The sequence below is a fragment of the Protopterus annectens genome, chromosome 3.part1 (assembly GCF_019279795.1).
Source record: "Protopterus annectens isolate FY-2018-M chromosome 3.part1, PAN1.0, whole genome shotgun sequence".
Taxonomy (NCBI): Eukaryota; Metazoa; Chordata; order Ceratodontiformes; family Protopteridae; genus Protopterus; species Protopterus annectens.
In genome coordinates this window covers 1,530,152,579-1,530,168,279 of record NC_056732.1, presented here as the reverse complement: position 1 = coordinate 1,530,168,279, position 15,701 = coordinate 1,530,152,579, and the positions used below count along the sequence as shown (strand labels likewise).

At 44.3% G+C, this 15,701-nt stretch overlaps 1 protein-coding gene across 1 annotated transcript in view; it reads right to left on the bottom strand.

The window, feature by feature from the left end:
* Positions 1-15,701, bottom strand: part of CDK5 (cyclin dependent kinase 5) — a 650,155-nt gene that overhangs the window by 448,327 nt on the left and 186,127 nt on the right. The window contains exon 6 of the mRNA XM_044067607.1: positions 2,594-2,689. Within this exon, the coding sequence (XP_043923542.1) occupies positions 2,594-2,689 (96 nt within the window). The remainder of the gene's footprint in view (positions 1-2,593; positions 2,690-15,701) is intronic.

Below are 15,701 nucleotides of genomic sequence, written 5' to 3'. Positions count from 1 at the left end.
CATATGAAAATGAAAAGTACTGACACCAGCATTAAAACTATTTTTTTTGGACTCCCACACCTACCAACTATCTGGCCAAAAGCCACAACTCCACCCACTCATTCTTTAATATGCAAGAATTGACATGACATGACATGGCAATCATAAGTGAATTTTTATTATAGAGCTTACTGTTCTGCCACCCATGCTCACAAGGTCACAAGGACTGTGTGTACAATGGGATGGTGCAAAAGACTGTTACCCATTTCTGAGAAGCAGGCTGCTCTCACAGCCCCACCTCCTTTCAAGGTAGACACCTGACTGACAGATTCAGTGCCAACTTTACCCCTCTCCCCTCCCCAAAGGACCAATCACAATACCAGTAGATTGTCAGGCACCCAGTATTACTGCTGCACAGGTTAAAACAGCGCTGTCCAAGGCCAAGAATACAGCTTCTATGGGACCTGACAATATCCCTGGTTGTGTTCTGCATGAACTAGAGAGTGAACTGGCACCTCACCTATGTGCCCTGTTCAATCACAGCCTCACCTAAGGGTTTGTCCCTACTAAATTGCGCACTGATACAGTCTTCCCTCACCACAAAGGAGGAGCGACTACAGACCCTGGGAACTATCGCCCCATTAGCCTGACGAGTCTGATATGCAAAGCTATGGAACGCATCATCATGGACCTAATAAACAAGGCTATAGGGAATCTCCAAACGTTGGATCCCACACAGTTTGGTTTTGTGAAGGGTAGATCATGACTGCTCAACTTGGTCGACTTCTTTAAGTCAGTCACCAGAGCTGTGGATGAAGGCAAGGCGGCTCATACAGCCTACCTTGATCTGGCCAAGGCTTTTCATACCATTCCCCACTCAGGAATCATAGAAAAACTCACTAAGCTTGGCATCAACCCCTATATCACTAGGTGGGTTGCAAACTGGCTCACAGATAGAATCCACAGTATGAAAGTAGCTGACTCCAAGTCATACTGCTGACTAGTCACGAGTGGAGTCCCACAGGGTTCGGTCCCAGGTCCTCTCCTGTTTGGTATCTACTTCTCTGAAGTCCAGGCCAACACAAAGGGACTCTGGCTGACAAAGTTCACAGATGATTGCAAGCTGGGAGCTATTATTAACTCCCCAAGTGATGTTGACATCCTACAGAATGGCCTCACTGAGACCAACGACTGGTGTCAGAACCACAGCCTTAAGCTCAATGCCAAAAAATGTGTCGTCATCCCCTTTGGGAAAAAACCCGGTTCCCATGAATTACCACACTGATAGTAGTCCACTGAACACAGAAGGCATTATAAGAGATCTGGGAACACAGGTTGACAGCAACCTCACTTTTGATTATCACACTGCCACTGTGGTCAGAAAGTCCTTCTATGTGGCACATCTCATTACTAAGGGTTTTGCATCCAGGAAGAAAGAGGTCATTGTCTCCCTCTACTCTTCCCTCATTAGGACAATCATCGAGTACAATGCCCCATTTGGCATGTACCTCACTAGACACCTGCAACAACTGGAGAGGCCGCAAAAGTACCTCACAAAGAGGATCTTAGGCCTTAAACACTTGTCCTATATGGACAAACTCAAAAAACTCCAACTATTCTCTGTCTCATATCGCCTACTTAGAGACGATCTCTGCTTGACTTACGAAGACATGTCTAACCCAGCTCTGTTAGAAATGCTCCATCTAAAGAAATCCCAATCCCTCCGCACCACATGCTCCAGAGACCTCAACCTCATTACCACAATTAACAGAACATGCTGGAGGGACAGGTTCATAACCCAGAGACTGTCCATGCTATGGAACAGGCTATGAACCTATACATGTCAAGCAGAGCACTTTGCTGACCCTCTTCAACAGAAATCTTGACGAGTGGATGGAAACAGAAGATTCACCCTGGGGATTACTCCAGTGGCTCTACACGACAGAGGCACTGGGAACTAAGGTGAGGTGGCATTATGTCAGGGTAATCCTACGGCTAGGCTTGTAAAGGCCCCAGGGCCATTAGCCTAGTACACACCTATGAACTTCTGTCAATGTTCAGCCTCCACCTGGGAATGCAACCAAAGTGCACTTCCCAGAATACAAGCCCCCATGTCTACCCCTTGGAAGAGGCAGAGCAGGATCTGGTTCACTAATGAAGCACAGTTAACAGTGTCAAAGTCGAGGTTTCACCCGTCTATGCCATGAAGCTGGTTTAACACAAGGGTTATTAAACTTAAAGCTGCACTGAGTCTATATTCTTAGCACTCTGGAAGAGCCAGAAGACTTCAAATATTAAAGCATGCCTTGTTATAACTACTAAAGAATATAATAATCAAAAGATAAAAGAAAGAGAGGCATGATGTAAAAGATGCAAACTATAGTGTACAGTTCATAAAAACACCATGTCAGAGCTGACAGCATTCCATCCTAACACGATATAAACAGCTTGCAATGTACTCTTCACAACATTCTCACAAACCAAAAGTCGTACAAAACGTATATCAAACTCATTTGTTTGATAACTGCAAATGAGATCAAATAATTCCTTGAAACAAGAGGTTAACCAAGACAGAAGTTTTGTAATTTATCACTGAAATGAAACATTTCCTTACCCTGTTAATAAGCAGGTTTTGAGGCTTTAGGTCTCTGTGTAGTACATTGCGACTATGACAGAACGCGAGACCTTTCAACAACTGGTACATAAATGACTAAAGAAAAGAAAAAAGCAAGTCAATAATATAATGAAATCACAATTATATTAGTTGTCTGCATTACTCATCCACATCAAAAGTACAGTTTTGTACCTACCATAAATGTAGATGTCCGAATTGGATAGCATCTGCAGTCATAACAACTGGGTTGTCCTGTCGTCAGGCAGCCCTTCAGTCGGCCGGATTCCAAAGTCTGGGTCCGGCTTCGGCTGATGTCGCACTTCACCCGACGTCATCTCTGTTGGACTTCGGGTATAAAAGCATCAGCCGACGCCATTTTCTTCAGTGTTTCTTGCCCCAGATGCCAGAAGCCCTATAGAAGGCTAAAAATTTTGGATAGATGCCAATGTTTCCAAAAGATAGAGGTAAACACAAAAATAAGCATGTATGTACATAAATACAAACAAATACACCATGAAAGAAATCCCCCCACTAGCTAGCTATTAGAAGGGTAAACACCCTAGGAGTACCACAGAGGGGAAGGAGGAGGGTAATCCTGACTGCAGATGCTATCCAATTCGGACATCTACATTTATGGTAGGTACAAAACTGTACTATGTCCTTCATGGATGCATCTGCAGTCATAACAACTGGGTAGAATACCATAGCCAACTAGGGGAGGAGGATAAAAGTAAATTATGGTGTGTTTAGGATCCCTTGCAGAACAGCAGTGGCAAACCCTGCTCGGGATCTGGAATATAGAGGTAAATTATAATGCTTGGCAAATGTATGCACGGAGGTCCAAGTAGCTGCCTCAATAATGTCTTTGGTAGCCACCCCTCGTAAGAAGGCTGTGGTAGTGGCTGTTGCCCTTGTAGAATGAGGTCTTATGTTCTGTGGAATTGGCTTTCCATGGAAGGAGTAACAGAATCGTATGCAATTTCCTATCCATTTGGAGATTGTCTGCTTGGAAATAGCTTTTCCTTCCCTTCCTGTTGCATAGGCTACGAAAAGTTGGTCAGTCTTTCTGCTATTTTTTGTTCTGTCCAAGTAGTAGCGTAGCTGTCTATGTACATCCAAGGTATGCAGTATTCTTTCCCTCTGTTTTGTGGGTTGGGAAAGAAGGTAGGCAGGTGGATTGCCTGGTTTAAAGACACTCTGGATACCACCTTAGGCATAAATGTAGGATTAGTCCTCATGGACACTCTATCTTGGTGGAAGATTAGAAAGGGTTGCACTGCCATTAAGGCCTGTAGTTCTGAAACCCTCCTTGCTGAAGTAATTGCCAGTAGGAAAGCAGTTTTCCATGACAGGTGTTGTAGGTCTGCTGTTGCTGCTGGTTCAAAAGGTGATAGTGTCAATTTTTCTAGCACAAAGTTCAAGTCCCAAGCTGGCAATGGTGGTTTCCTTGGAGGTTTTACATTCTTGATTCCTCTGAGGAACTGCCTGAGCAAAGGGTGTGAAAAACAGGTGGATCAAAGCTGTATTCTGCTGAAATAGCTGATGCATGAATCTTGATGGAGGAGTAGGACAGGCCTGAATGAAGCAGTTCGGCCAGATACTCCAGAATGTTAGGCATATCTATGTTTGATACATCTTTTCCTCTTTCAGAACTCCAAATGACAAACCTTTTCCATTTCCCAGCATAATTCCTTCTAGTTGAAGGCCTGCGTGCTTCAAGAATAATGTCTTTAACTCTTTGTGAAAGTTCTGTATTAGCAGCTGCTATGTGATGTTCCATGCAGTCAGTTGCAGCGCTTTTAGGTTTGGATGCATGGTGCTGAAGTTGTTCTGAGTTAGCATCAAAGGCATCAGGGGAATTGGCCACATATTGTTCCGAGACATGCTCCTCAGTAGTGGGTACCAATGCTGTCTTGGCCAGTTTGGAGCTATCAGGATTATCCTTGCACGCTACTCCTTGATTTTTAGAAGTACTTTGTGTATCAAGGGAAGAGGTGGGAATGCATATGCTGTTAGGCCTTTCCAGCTGAAGGAGAGCGAGTCCACTTTCCATGCTAGTGGGTGGAATGTCCTTGTGCAGAATTTTTGAGCTGGTGATTGAGAGGTGATGCGAATAGATCTATCTGAGGCATTCCCCCTTTCTTCGACATGGTCTTGAAGATATCCGCGTGCAGCTGCCATTCGTGGGCATCCGATGTGGTCCTGCTTAACATATCTGCTAGAGAGTTTTCTTTTCCTGGCACAAATATTGCCTGTAACTGGATGTTGTAGCTGAGTGCCAGGGTCCACAGCTCCAAAGTCATTCTGCATAGAGGGTAAGAATGAGTGCCTCCCTGTTTGTTGATGTACCACATGACTGTGGTGTTGTCTGTCCTTATCATCAAGTGGTCCTCCTTGAGAAATGGTCTGAACTTTTGGATTGCCAGTTTTACTGCCAGCATTTCTTTTAGGTTGATGTGCAGGTGAAGTTGGTCCTGTGTCCACAATCCTTGTACGCATTTGTCCAGCATATGGGCCCCCCATCCTAGGTCTGAAGCATCTGTTGTGATGGTCTGGCTTGCTTGACCCTTGCGAAAGGGCAGGCCTGGGTTTGACTGGCATGCCTGAGCCCACCATAGGAACTCCTGTTTTAAGCATGGTATTAGTGGGATTTCCGTTTCTAGGCTGTGTCTGTGTTGGGACCATAAATTCTTTAGGTACCACTGTAGTTTTCTCATATGTAGTCTGGCAAATGGAACCAAGATTATGCATGATGCCATGAAACCCAAGGCCTGCAGTACCTTTCTTGCTGTTAACTTGTTCAGCTTTGTTAGTGCCAAGAAGTAAAGAGGTAGTTCTTTTTGTTTTTCTGTAGTTAGGAATGCCATTTGTCTTACTGTGTCCAATTCCGCTCCCAGGAAAGTCCTTGTCTGGGATGGTATCAGTCTTGACTTTTGTAAATTGACTGTGTATCCCAGTGCTTGAAGCAAGTAAATGACCCTTTGTAAATCTGTTGTCAGCTTGCTTTTGTTGTCTCCTTGTATCAGGCAGTCGTCCAGGTATGGATAAATTTGAATTCCCTGTAGTCTGCAATGGGCGATTACTGATGCCAGGCATTTTGTGAATACTCTGGGCGCAGTAGATAAGCCAAAGGGCAATGCTGAGAATTGATAGTGCTCTGATCCTGCAAGAAATCTGAGGTATCTTCTGCAGATTGGTCGAATGGGGACGTGCAGGTATGCCTCCTTGAGATCTAGAGTTACCAGCCAACACTCCTTGCCCAGCATGGGAAGAAGTTGCTGTAGGGTCAGCATTTTGAATTTTGGGACAATGATGTAAGTATTCAGGGCGGACAGGTCTAGAATTGGTCTCCAACTTTTTTCCTTTCTTGGAACTAGGAATAGTCTGGAGTAGAACCCCTTTCCTTGCTCTGCTGTTGGCACTTTCTCCACAGCTCTCATGTTTTCTAACTCCATTATCTGTTGTAGAGCCTCTCTCTTTTGATTTGGAGGTAGATTTGGCATTCCTCTTTTGTCTGGTAAAGTGTGGAAGTGGAACCGGTAACCTTGATCTATGGTTCGTAAAATCCACTTGTCCTTTGTTATGTAGTGCCAGTTTTTTGAAAATAAAGTTAGCTTTCCGCCTAGAGGAGCTGCTATTTGTTCCCTGGTAGGCGGGTTTAGGATTAAGTCACTGTGGCTGTGTTGATGTAGTGGCAGGTGTGGAGTCTGTGTATCTGTTGTTACCTTGCCACTGTCGTCCTCTGTAGGCACCTCCTCTGGATTGATTTCTGCCTCTGGAACGTCTATTCCTGCCCCTTTGAGGTCTTGTGGAGTCAGGAAAGGACCAATTTTTGGCAGGCCAGTTCCTGCTAAACCTTGGGGGTTGAACCTGCAAGAAATCTTTAACTGTCTGAACTGATTTTGCCTTTTCTTCCATTTTCTTCATAACCTGCTGGGCAGGTGTACCAAACAAACTTGTTTTATCCATAGGAGCATCTAGCAATTTAGATTTAACATGATCCGGTAAAGCTTGCTCCTTTAGCCATGCATGCCTTCTAATTACAGTGCCAGTCATGGCTGATCTAAATGAAGCCTCCAGTGCATCATAGCCACATTTTAAAGAATGGTTACTAACTTGCTGTATGTTATTTACCATTTCTAATACATATTTCTTATCAAGAGATTCATCAGTGGTTAGCTTTTTAGTTAACTGATCAAGCATAAACTCTTGGTATTGTATCATGTGAAACTGACAGTTTAAAGCTCTAGCTGAGAGAGTGGCTGAAGTGTAAACCTTTTTACCCCATCTGTCTAATGACCTTGCTTCCCTTTCAGAAGGAACAGGGTTTTTAGCTATGGTCGCGGCTACTGCCTTGGGAAACTGGGAAATAGTTTCGGGGTCTGCAAGAGGGGCCTTGTAAAGGTGGTGATGAGTATCTGGCACCCTGTAAAATCTGTCTGGTTTGGCAGGGGCTGGGGTAAAGAATCTGGAGCGGAGCAGACATCATTGAAAGCATCATCCACCACAGAGAGAACAGGAGGTATAGCTAAGGGCCTGTGCTGTGGAAGGTGCAAAAAGGTCCTAAGTCTTTTCCTGGAGTCTGAAAAATCCTGTTGCTGCCATTGGAACTGTTCTCGCATGGCATGCAAGGTTTCCCCAAAGGAGAATTCTTCTGGTGGGGAAGCAGCTGGAATGGATTCTTCAGCATCAGAATCTTCAAAATTGGAGAAAGGAGCCTCTGGCTGGTCAGTTATGTCTGATTCATCAGCAGAATCATCAGAGGACACTGGCTCATGGGGCTCTGCCCTAGGTCTCTTCTCTGGGGCTGAGAGGCCCTGTCTGGGTGAGATTGAGATCCTCTAATTAATGAAATTAAATCTTCTGCCAAAGTAAGCATTTGGGAACTGGAAGAGGGCCTGGTTGAGGGGGGTTTAACAGGCACTGTTTTAGTAGTCTTGGCTGCTTTAGCCCTGGCGAAGGCCTTAATGGACATGGCTGCTGGAGGCCTAGCAGCACCACGTGCTGGGGTAGAGACATCCAAGGGAATAGTGTCTGATAAGTCAGTGGTAAGCACCGTAGTGGGAAAAATTTCTGAGGCCGATTCAAGAGTGTTAGCAGGGACCTCAGTTGTAGAGATAGATTCAGCTGTATTTTGATCAGTTTTCTCGGTTTCGCCGAAACCGAGACACTCATGATTTGCTTAACCATGGTTTCGCCGAAACCGCGGACCGCGAGTGTCGGTCTTTTCTTTGCGCTTTTGGCAGAATGCGAGTCGGAGGATCCGACGGCATAATGTACGCAAAATCAGAACCGAAAAACTGTTCTGCAAACTCCGACCGCCGTCTAAGCGTTCGTCGGTTGAAAGAAGCACAGGACGAACAGGCTGCTACGTCGTGGGCTGGGCCTAAGCAAGGCAGGCAGTAAGAGTGGAAATCTTTATGAGGTATTTGTTTCCCACAGGTTAAACAATTATTAACTTTTTCTGACATCGGCTGAGGCAAGAAAGAGTCCCCAACGGGGTACTTAGCTTTAGAAGTCTTCGAAGTAGTATTCGGTAGAAGTAATCTCTGGATCCGACCGACCGGCACTTGCGAACAGCTTCTGCTTCGGGCGCCACGCAGCAAGAAAGACTGAAGAAAATGGCGTCGGCTGATGCTTTTATACCCGAAGTCCAACAGAGATGACGTCGGGTGAAGTGCGACATCAGCCGAAGCCGGACCCGGACTTTGGAATCCGGCCGACTGAAGGGCTGCCTGACGACAGGACAACCCAGTTGTTATGACTGCAGATGCATCCATGAAGGACATCTAAGCATTATGAAATTATTAAGAAAGAATACCACAATACTAGATTTTCAGTGTATCAAGCACTACAAAAATGTTCCTGGATTAGAAAATACCCTCAAAACATTATTATCAGACCGTAAAAGTACAGGACAGGAGGTAACTACACCCCCAGTTTTTTTTCCCCACAAGAAAACCCACCATTTCTGGAATATGAACAAAGTAAGGGTCAGCATATCAGTTGACTGAAAATCCACAAAATACAGATTACACTGCATATTCTGTACAGTCAACCCATCATCTTCAAGGGTGAACAAATAAATATGTTCTAGTTACTTTATGTGAATAGGGGAACAGCAAAGCAAAGGTGAAGAGAAAATAAAATGCAATGGACTGTAGACTGCAGCAAAATGGAGTACCTCTGCAAGGGAACATAATATCCTTACCCCACTCTTTACTAATTCAGAAGAGACAAAAATGAACAGACATTAAAAGAATCACTAGTCAACAGCTATCATGCCTCAATGTGTTTCTTGATCTGCAGGGTGCTGTTGATGACTGCGACAAGGACAAAGTCAGGTTACAGGAGTGAGAAATAAAGAAAGATGGCAGGAAAAGAATACATAAGAAGGGTTAAAGAGAAACAACCAGGAATAATGTCCTGTATCAAGAGTACATGGTATAAAGAAGAATCAGCCTTGACCCATACTCAAGGTTTGTTGCAGATAGAGAAAAAACAGAAAGCCATATAGAAAAAGTGACCATTGGGGAGAGGAAAGAAGGTGTGGCAAAAAAGCAGTAAATGGCCAGTAAACTAAAGTCATCCTACATAATAAAAAGACACAGTGAGGGATGGGCAAAATACATTCCTTAGCTACACTGCAAAATGCAAAGTAATTTGGCCAGACGTGTGAATAAGAAATGCATACTTTGAGGAGGACAAAAGTACTACATTAATTCACTCCAGTAATTAAACAACTATATGAAAGGGTGTCATCACTGAGTAAGGGTAGGTGACAAATGGGAAAGTGTCATGGGAGCAACTATAGAAACTCAGATGGTTTTAAAGTGATAAAACAATGGTATCCAGATAATCTTCATGACAAACAAAAATACATAAATACACAAATAAGTAAACAAACAAAACATGTTTCAAACTTCTGTCTTTTAAAACAGATGAATAGAGTACAAACGAACATATAAACACATTATTATTATACTGTCAATTAAAACATTTACTTGGAAAATACATTATTCTGGAATTTAGCTCTTTATCCATTTCACAATCTACTCAAACACCACTTAATTGTAAAAGTGCCATCTGGTTTAATCCTTTATAGCTCCTGTTTTGTCACAGTTTCATCTAGAAAGATATGCATGACATTAGCTAATAGCAATGTGACCCAACATCTCAAATTCAGATGCATTCAGGGAAAAACAAAAACACAGAAAGGCATACCAAAAAATAACAAACCACAGCATTATGAGAAAGTACAGTTGTGTTGCTGTTGTGTCTTTTGGCTTATCCCGGTTAGGGGTCGCCACAGCGGAACTCCGGTCCGCTAATGTCTGGTAGTGGATTTTTACGTGCCGAGTTAACAGCCCTGATGCACAACCTTCAACGAAGGCACGCCCATTCAAGCATGCCTCCACACAGAAGACACTCTAGCTGAGAATCAAATGGGACAACGTCTTGCTGTGAGGCGACAATGCTACCGCAGCACTGTGTACACTTACCATAAATGTAGATGTTCGAGTGTATTCACTGTTGCAGTCATTACAACTGGGTTATCCTGCTGGCAGGCTACCCTCAGTCGGCCTGAATTCCAAAGTCTAGGTCTGGCATTGGTTGCTGTTGCCTCTTCCCTGACGTCAGTGCGCCAGGGGTATAAAAGATGCAGCTGACGCCATTTTCTTCTGTTTTTCTTGCCCCAGATGTCAGGTGCCCCCAAAAGGGTAGGCTAAAAATATGTCAATAAAACATGCATGCACCAAAGCATATATTTTGCCTTCATCTACAAGAAAATGCACCACATAGGTTGTATAGAATAGAGAAGTACAGATAAGTTCCAGCAAAGAAATGGGGGATGGCGGGTGGGTAACCTGGACTGCAACAGTGAATACACTTGAACATCTACATTTACGGTAAGTGTACACAACTGTACTATGTTCTTCGTGTTTCACTGTTGCAGTCATTACAATTGGGTCGAATCCCAAAGCTAAGGTTGGGAGGCTGGAGCTAAATAGCATTAGGAGCGGCTATTAGGCCCTGCAGAACTGCAGTGGCAAAGCCTGCCCTGGATTTAGAGTAGAGTGGTACGTGATAGTGCTTTGGGAAGGTGTGCAGTGAACTCCAAGTAGCAGGCTCTAAAATGTCTTTGGTTGTTACTCCCCTAAGGAAGGCTGCTGAAGTGGCTGCTGCTCTGGTTGAATGTGGCCTAATGCCCTAGGTACTGGCTTGCCATGTTGTGAATAGCAGAAACGAATGCAGTGGCCTGTCCACTTTGAAATAGTCTGCTTTGAGATAGCCTTTCCTTGTGATGCTGCAGCATATGTCACTAGTAATTGCTCTGTCTTTCTGAAAGCTTTGGTTCTGTTCAAATAGAAGCGTAGCTGTCTGTGTATGTCCAAAGAATGCAGACTTCTCTCCCCCTTATTCTGTGGGTTTGGATAAAAGGTAAGCAGATGAATAGTTTGGTTAAGGGCCACACTGGACACTACCTTAGGCATAAATGTTGGGTTTGTCCTCAGAGAGACCCTGTCTGGATAAAAAGGATAAAAGGTTCCACAGCCATGAGTGCCTGTAGCTCTGAGACTCGTCTTGCAGAAGTTATTGCTAGGAGCAGAGCTGTTTTCCAAAATAAAAACTATATATCAGCTGTAGCGGCTGGCTCAAAAGTAGGCAGGGTGAGTTTTTCCAAGACATAATTGAGGTCCCATGCAGGTATTGGTGAACTCCTTGGAGGCCTTAAATTTTTGGCCTCTCTGAGGTACTGCCTTAATAAAGGATGAGAAAAGATTGGTGGCTCTGTATTGTAATGAGCTGAAATGGCAGAGGCATGAATTTTTATAGATGAAAAGGATAGGCCTTTGTCCAGCATCTCAGTCAAGTATTGCAAAATCTGAGGAATATTTGGTACAGCTGTGTCAATTCCTTGTGCCTGGTTCCAAGCACAGAATCTCTTCCATTTTCCAGCATAGGATTTTCTAGTACTAGGCCTCCTGACCTCCAAAATGACATCCATCATCGCTTTAGTGAGAGGTGTGTTTTGTATGACTACATTATCTGTCATGCTGCCAGATTTAAGGTCTTGAGTTGGCTGTGCAGGATTTGATTGTTCTGCTGGGACAGTAGATGAGGCACTTGAGGTAAGGTCCAGGCTGGGCATTGAGACAAGTTCCTTAGGATTGGATACCAGTACTGGCGTGGCCAGTCTGGGGCAATCAGTATCATTTTTGGCTTCTCCTGCCTGACCTTTAGGAGTACCTTGGGGAGGAGAGGCAGAGGAGGAAAGGCATATACTGTTAAGTTTTTCCAGCTGAAAGACAGGGCATCCACTTTCCATGCTTGCCTGTGATTAGTCCTTGTGCAGAATCTCTTTAGTTGACAGTTGTGAGGTGAGGCAAATAGAGCTATGTCTGGGCATCCCCATTTCCTTGTTATCATGCTGAAGACTTGTGGATCCAATTTCCACTTGTGGGGATCCATGAGGTTTCTGCTTAGTTCATCTAACAGAGTATTTATCTTTCCTGGCAGGAATTGTGCCTGCAGATGTACCTGGTAAGTCAATGCTGTGTCCCACAAAGTCATGGCTAATCTGCAAAGGGGGTAAGAATGAGTGCCTCCCTGCTTGTTTGTATACCACATGACCGTGGTGTTGTCTGTCTTTATCAGTAGTTGTCCCGGATGAAGTAGGTCCTTGAAGGCTGTCAGGGCATTTTGAACAGCTAGCATCTCTTTTTGATTGATATGTAGATGCATTTGGTTTGCGGACCATGTGCCTTGAATACATTTTCCTGCCATGTGGGCTCCCCAGGCATAATCCGATGCATCTGTTGTTAATGTCTGTGTGGCTGGGGGTAGAGTGAATGGCTGTCCCTTGTTCTGGTGACAGCCTTTGCCCACCATCGAAACTCCTGTTGCAGGCAGGGAATGAGAGTAACTATTGTTTCTGGGCTGTGGCAATGTTGAGTCCAAACACTTTTTAGGTACCATTGAAGTTTCCTCATATGCAGTCTTGCATATGGAATTAGTAGAATGCAGGATGCCATGAAGCCCAAAGCCTGCAGAATTTTTCTTGCAGATAACTGGGCCTTTGTTGCCAACAGTTTGAAATAGACAGTTAGTTGCCTTTGTTTGTCTGGCATGAGATAAGCCATTTGGGCAGTTGTATTTAAGCTTGCACCCAGGAATATTATCTCTTGAGAGGGTACTAGTTTTGATTTCTGTTCGCTGACTGTGTACCCTAGGCATGGTAGTAATCTCTTTACAAACGCCAGATGCTGTAGTAGAATGTCCTTGTTCTCTGCTTGAATGAGGCAGTCGTCCAAGCAAGGATATATTTGTATTCCTCTTTGTCTGCAGAATGCAATTACTGGTGCCAGGCACTTTGTGAAGACCCTTGGCGCAGCAGATAAGGCAAAGGGCAGTGCAGAGAATTGGTAGCGCATTGAGCCAGCTTTGAATATGAGGTATCACCTGCAGGTTTGTCTGATTGGGACATGCAGGTATGCCTCCTTTAGATCTAAAGTCACAAGCCAAGCCTTCTTGCCCAACATGGGCAGAAGCTGCTGTAGAGTCAACATTTTGAATTTTGGAATATCCAGATATGTGTTTAGAATAGATAAGTCCAGTATTGGTCTCCAGGCTTTGTCCTTTCTGGGTACCAAAAACAGTCTTGAATAAAATCCTTGTCCCTGCTCTTGCTCTGGTACTTGTTGAATGGTCCTCATGTCCATGAGGGATGAGACTTGTTTTTGTGCCTCTGCCCTTTGATGTTTTGGCAGGTCTGGCCAACCGTTTGCCCTTGGCAGGGTATGAAAGTGAAACTTGTAGCCTTGTGACACTATGTTTAAGACCCATTTGTCCTGGGTTATTATGTGCCAATTTTGTGAAAAAAAGTGCTATTTTTCGCCCTAAAGGTGCTGCCAGAAGATAAGTGCTTGGCGCAGGCAGGGGAAAGTCATTGGGACTGTTTCCTGTATGGCTGTGATTTATCTTCCCCAGTTTTGGAGGTAGAAGCACCCCATTGTTTAGACCTGTACGAACCTTGGGGCTGGGATCTGCCTCTAGGGCATCTGTATCTGCCCCTTTGTGGCCTGTCTGACACTGGAAAGGACCAATTCTTTGTAGGCCAGTGTCTGCTAAATCTTGGTGGCTGTACCTGCAAAAAAATCCTTGACTGTTTGCATAGATTTAGCTTTGTCCTCCATTTTCTTCAACACCTCTTCTGCTTTAACACCAAAGTATCATGCTGTAATGGAGCACCTAACAATTTTGCTTTAACATGATCAGGTAGATTTTGTTCCTTTAACCAAGCATGCCTCCTAATGACAGAACCCGTAACTGCGGCCCTGCAGGAGGCCTCAAGAGAATCAAAACCACATTGCAAAGTATGCTTTCCAACTTGTTCAGCTGCATGCAATAATTCCTGCATTTCTTTGTTTTCTGCACATTCAGAATTTATCAACATTTTCTGTTTAAGCAGTGACATAATATACTGCTGATATTTGAGCATATGAAACTGACAATTTAAAGCCCTTATAGCCAGGGTAGCAGAAGTGTAAATCTTTTTTCCCCATCTGTCCAGTGCCCTAGAATCCCTGTCAGAGGGAGTAGGGTTTTTGCAGTGGAAGCCTTGACCCCTTTAGGACCCTGAGAGATAGTTTCTGGGTCAGCAGCAGGGTTTTTGAAAAGGCATTTATGAGAGTCAGGAACCCTGTAGTACCTGTCCAGCTTAACAGGAACTGGAGGTAAGGAGTCAGGGGTTAGACTGGACTCTGAAAATACATCATCTACAATGTCTAACACAGGGGGAATAGCTAGGGGCCTGTGTTGTGGTAGTAAAAGGAAGCCTCTGAGCCTTTTCTCAGATTCTGAATAATCTTGGTTCTCCCAGTGGAAATGCTCCCTCATGGTATGTAAAGTTTCCCCAAAAGAACAATCCTCAGGAGGAGAGGCTGAAGGGACTGATTCTTCAGCATCAGAATCCTCATAAGGAGGAAGAGAGTATTCCTGATCAGAAGAAATGGAAACCTGATCTGAAGATTCATATTCTGTCTCTTGCCTAGGCCTCTTATCAGGAGGGGGGATGGGAACCCCTGATCAAAGTAATTAGGTCTTCGGCCATTTTGAGCATCTGTTTTTTTAGGCATGGAGGCCTGTCCATGAGGCTGTTGTACTTGTTTCTTTGTCTTTAAAGGTGCTTTAGTCTTTGCCTTTGAAGCTGAAGTCGTTTTAACATATAACTGAGTAGGTCTGAAAACACCCTCAGAAGCCGATGCCTGCTCAGCAGCTCCAGACCCATCTGAGTGAATAGTTTCCGAAGGTACAATACTTTGAGCTTCCAGCGGCCTGGTCGACTCCACGTGGGTGTCAGTAGCGGCCTGCGAGTCTAAAGTAGCGGTCGTCAGGGGCTGTGAAGGCGCCTCACTGAGAACAGGAGAACCAGTGACTGGCTTAGAAGAAGCCTCGCCATCAGTTTTGGACCTCGGATGCCTGTCCTTTTCCTTGCGTATCTTGTGAATTCCGGTAGTCGGATGGCTATCTGATGACATTGTATAGTTAAATCTTCTGCCAAAACAGTGAAACGCAAAATCGTACTGACGATTAATAGTGCAATGGTTAAATCTATCACAAAACCGACAACTAGCAACGTCGTGGTCAGGGCCTAGGCAAGGAATACAGTAAGAATGAAAGTCCTTGTGAGGTATTTGCTTCCCACAAGAAATACAATTATTAACTTTTTCTGACATCGGTCTGGAGCAAGAAAAAAGTTTCTCCAATGGTCTACTTAGCTTTTAGTGAAGACTTCGGATTTGAAATTCGAAAACGAAAATCTCAGAAGTTGGCCAACCGGCACTTGCAAACTGCTTTTGATTCAGGCACCGCACAGCAAGAAAGACTGAAGAAAATGGCATCGGCTGCATCTTTTAAACCCCGGGTGCACTGACGTTTGGAAAGAGGCAACAGCAACCGACACCAGACCTAGACTTTGGAATTCAGGCCGACTGAGGGTAGCCTGCCAGCAGGATAACCAATTGTAATGACTGCAACAGTGAAACACGAAGAACATCATAAGGGTTCTTCCAATAGGTGAAAGCAATGGGTACTTCCCATGGTA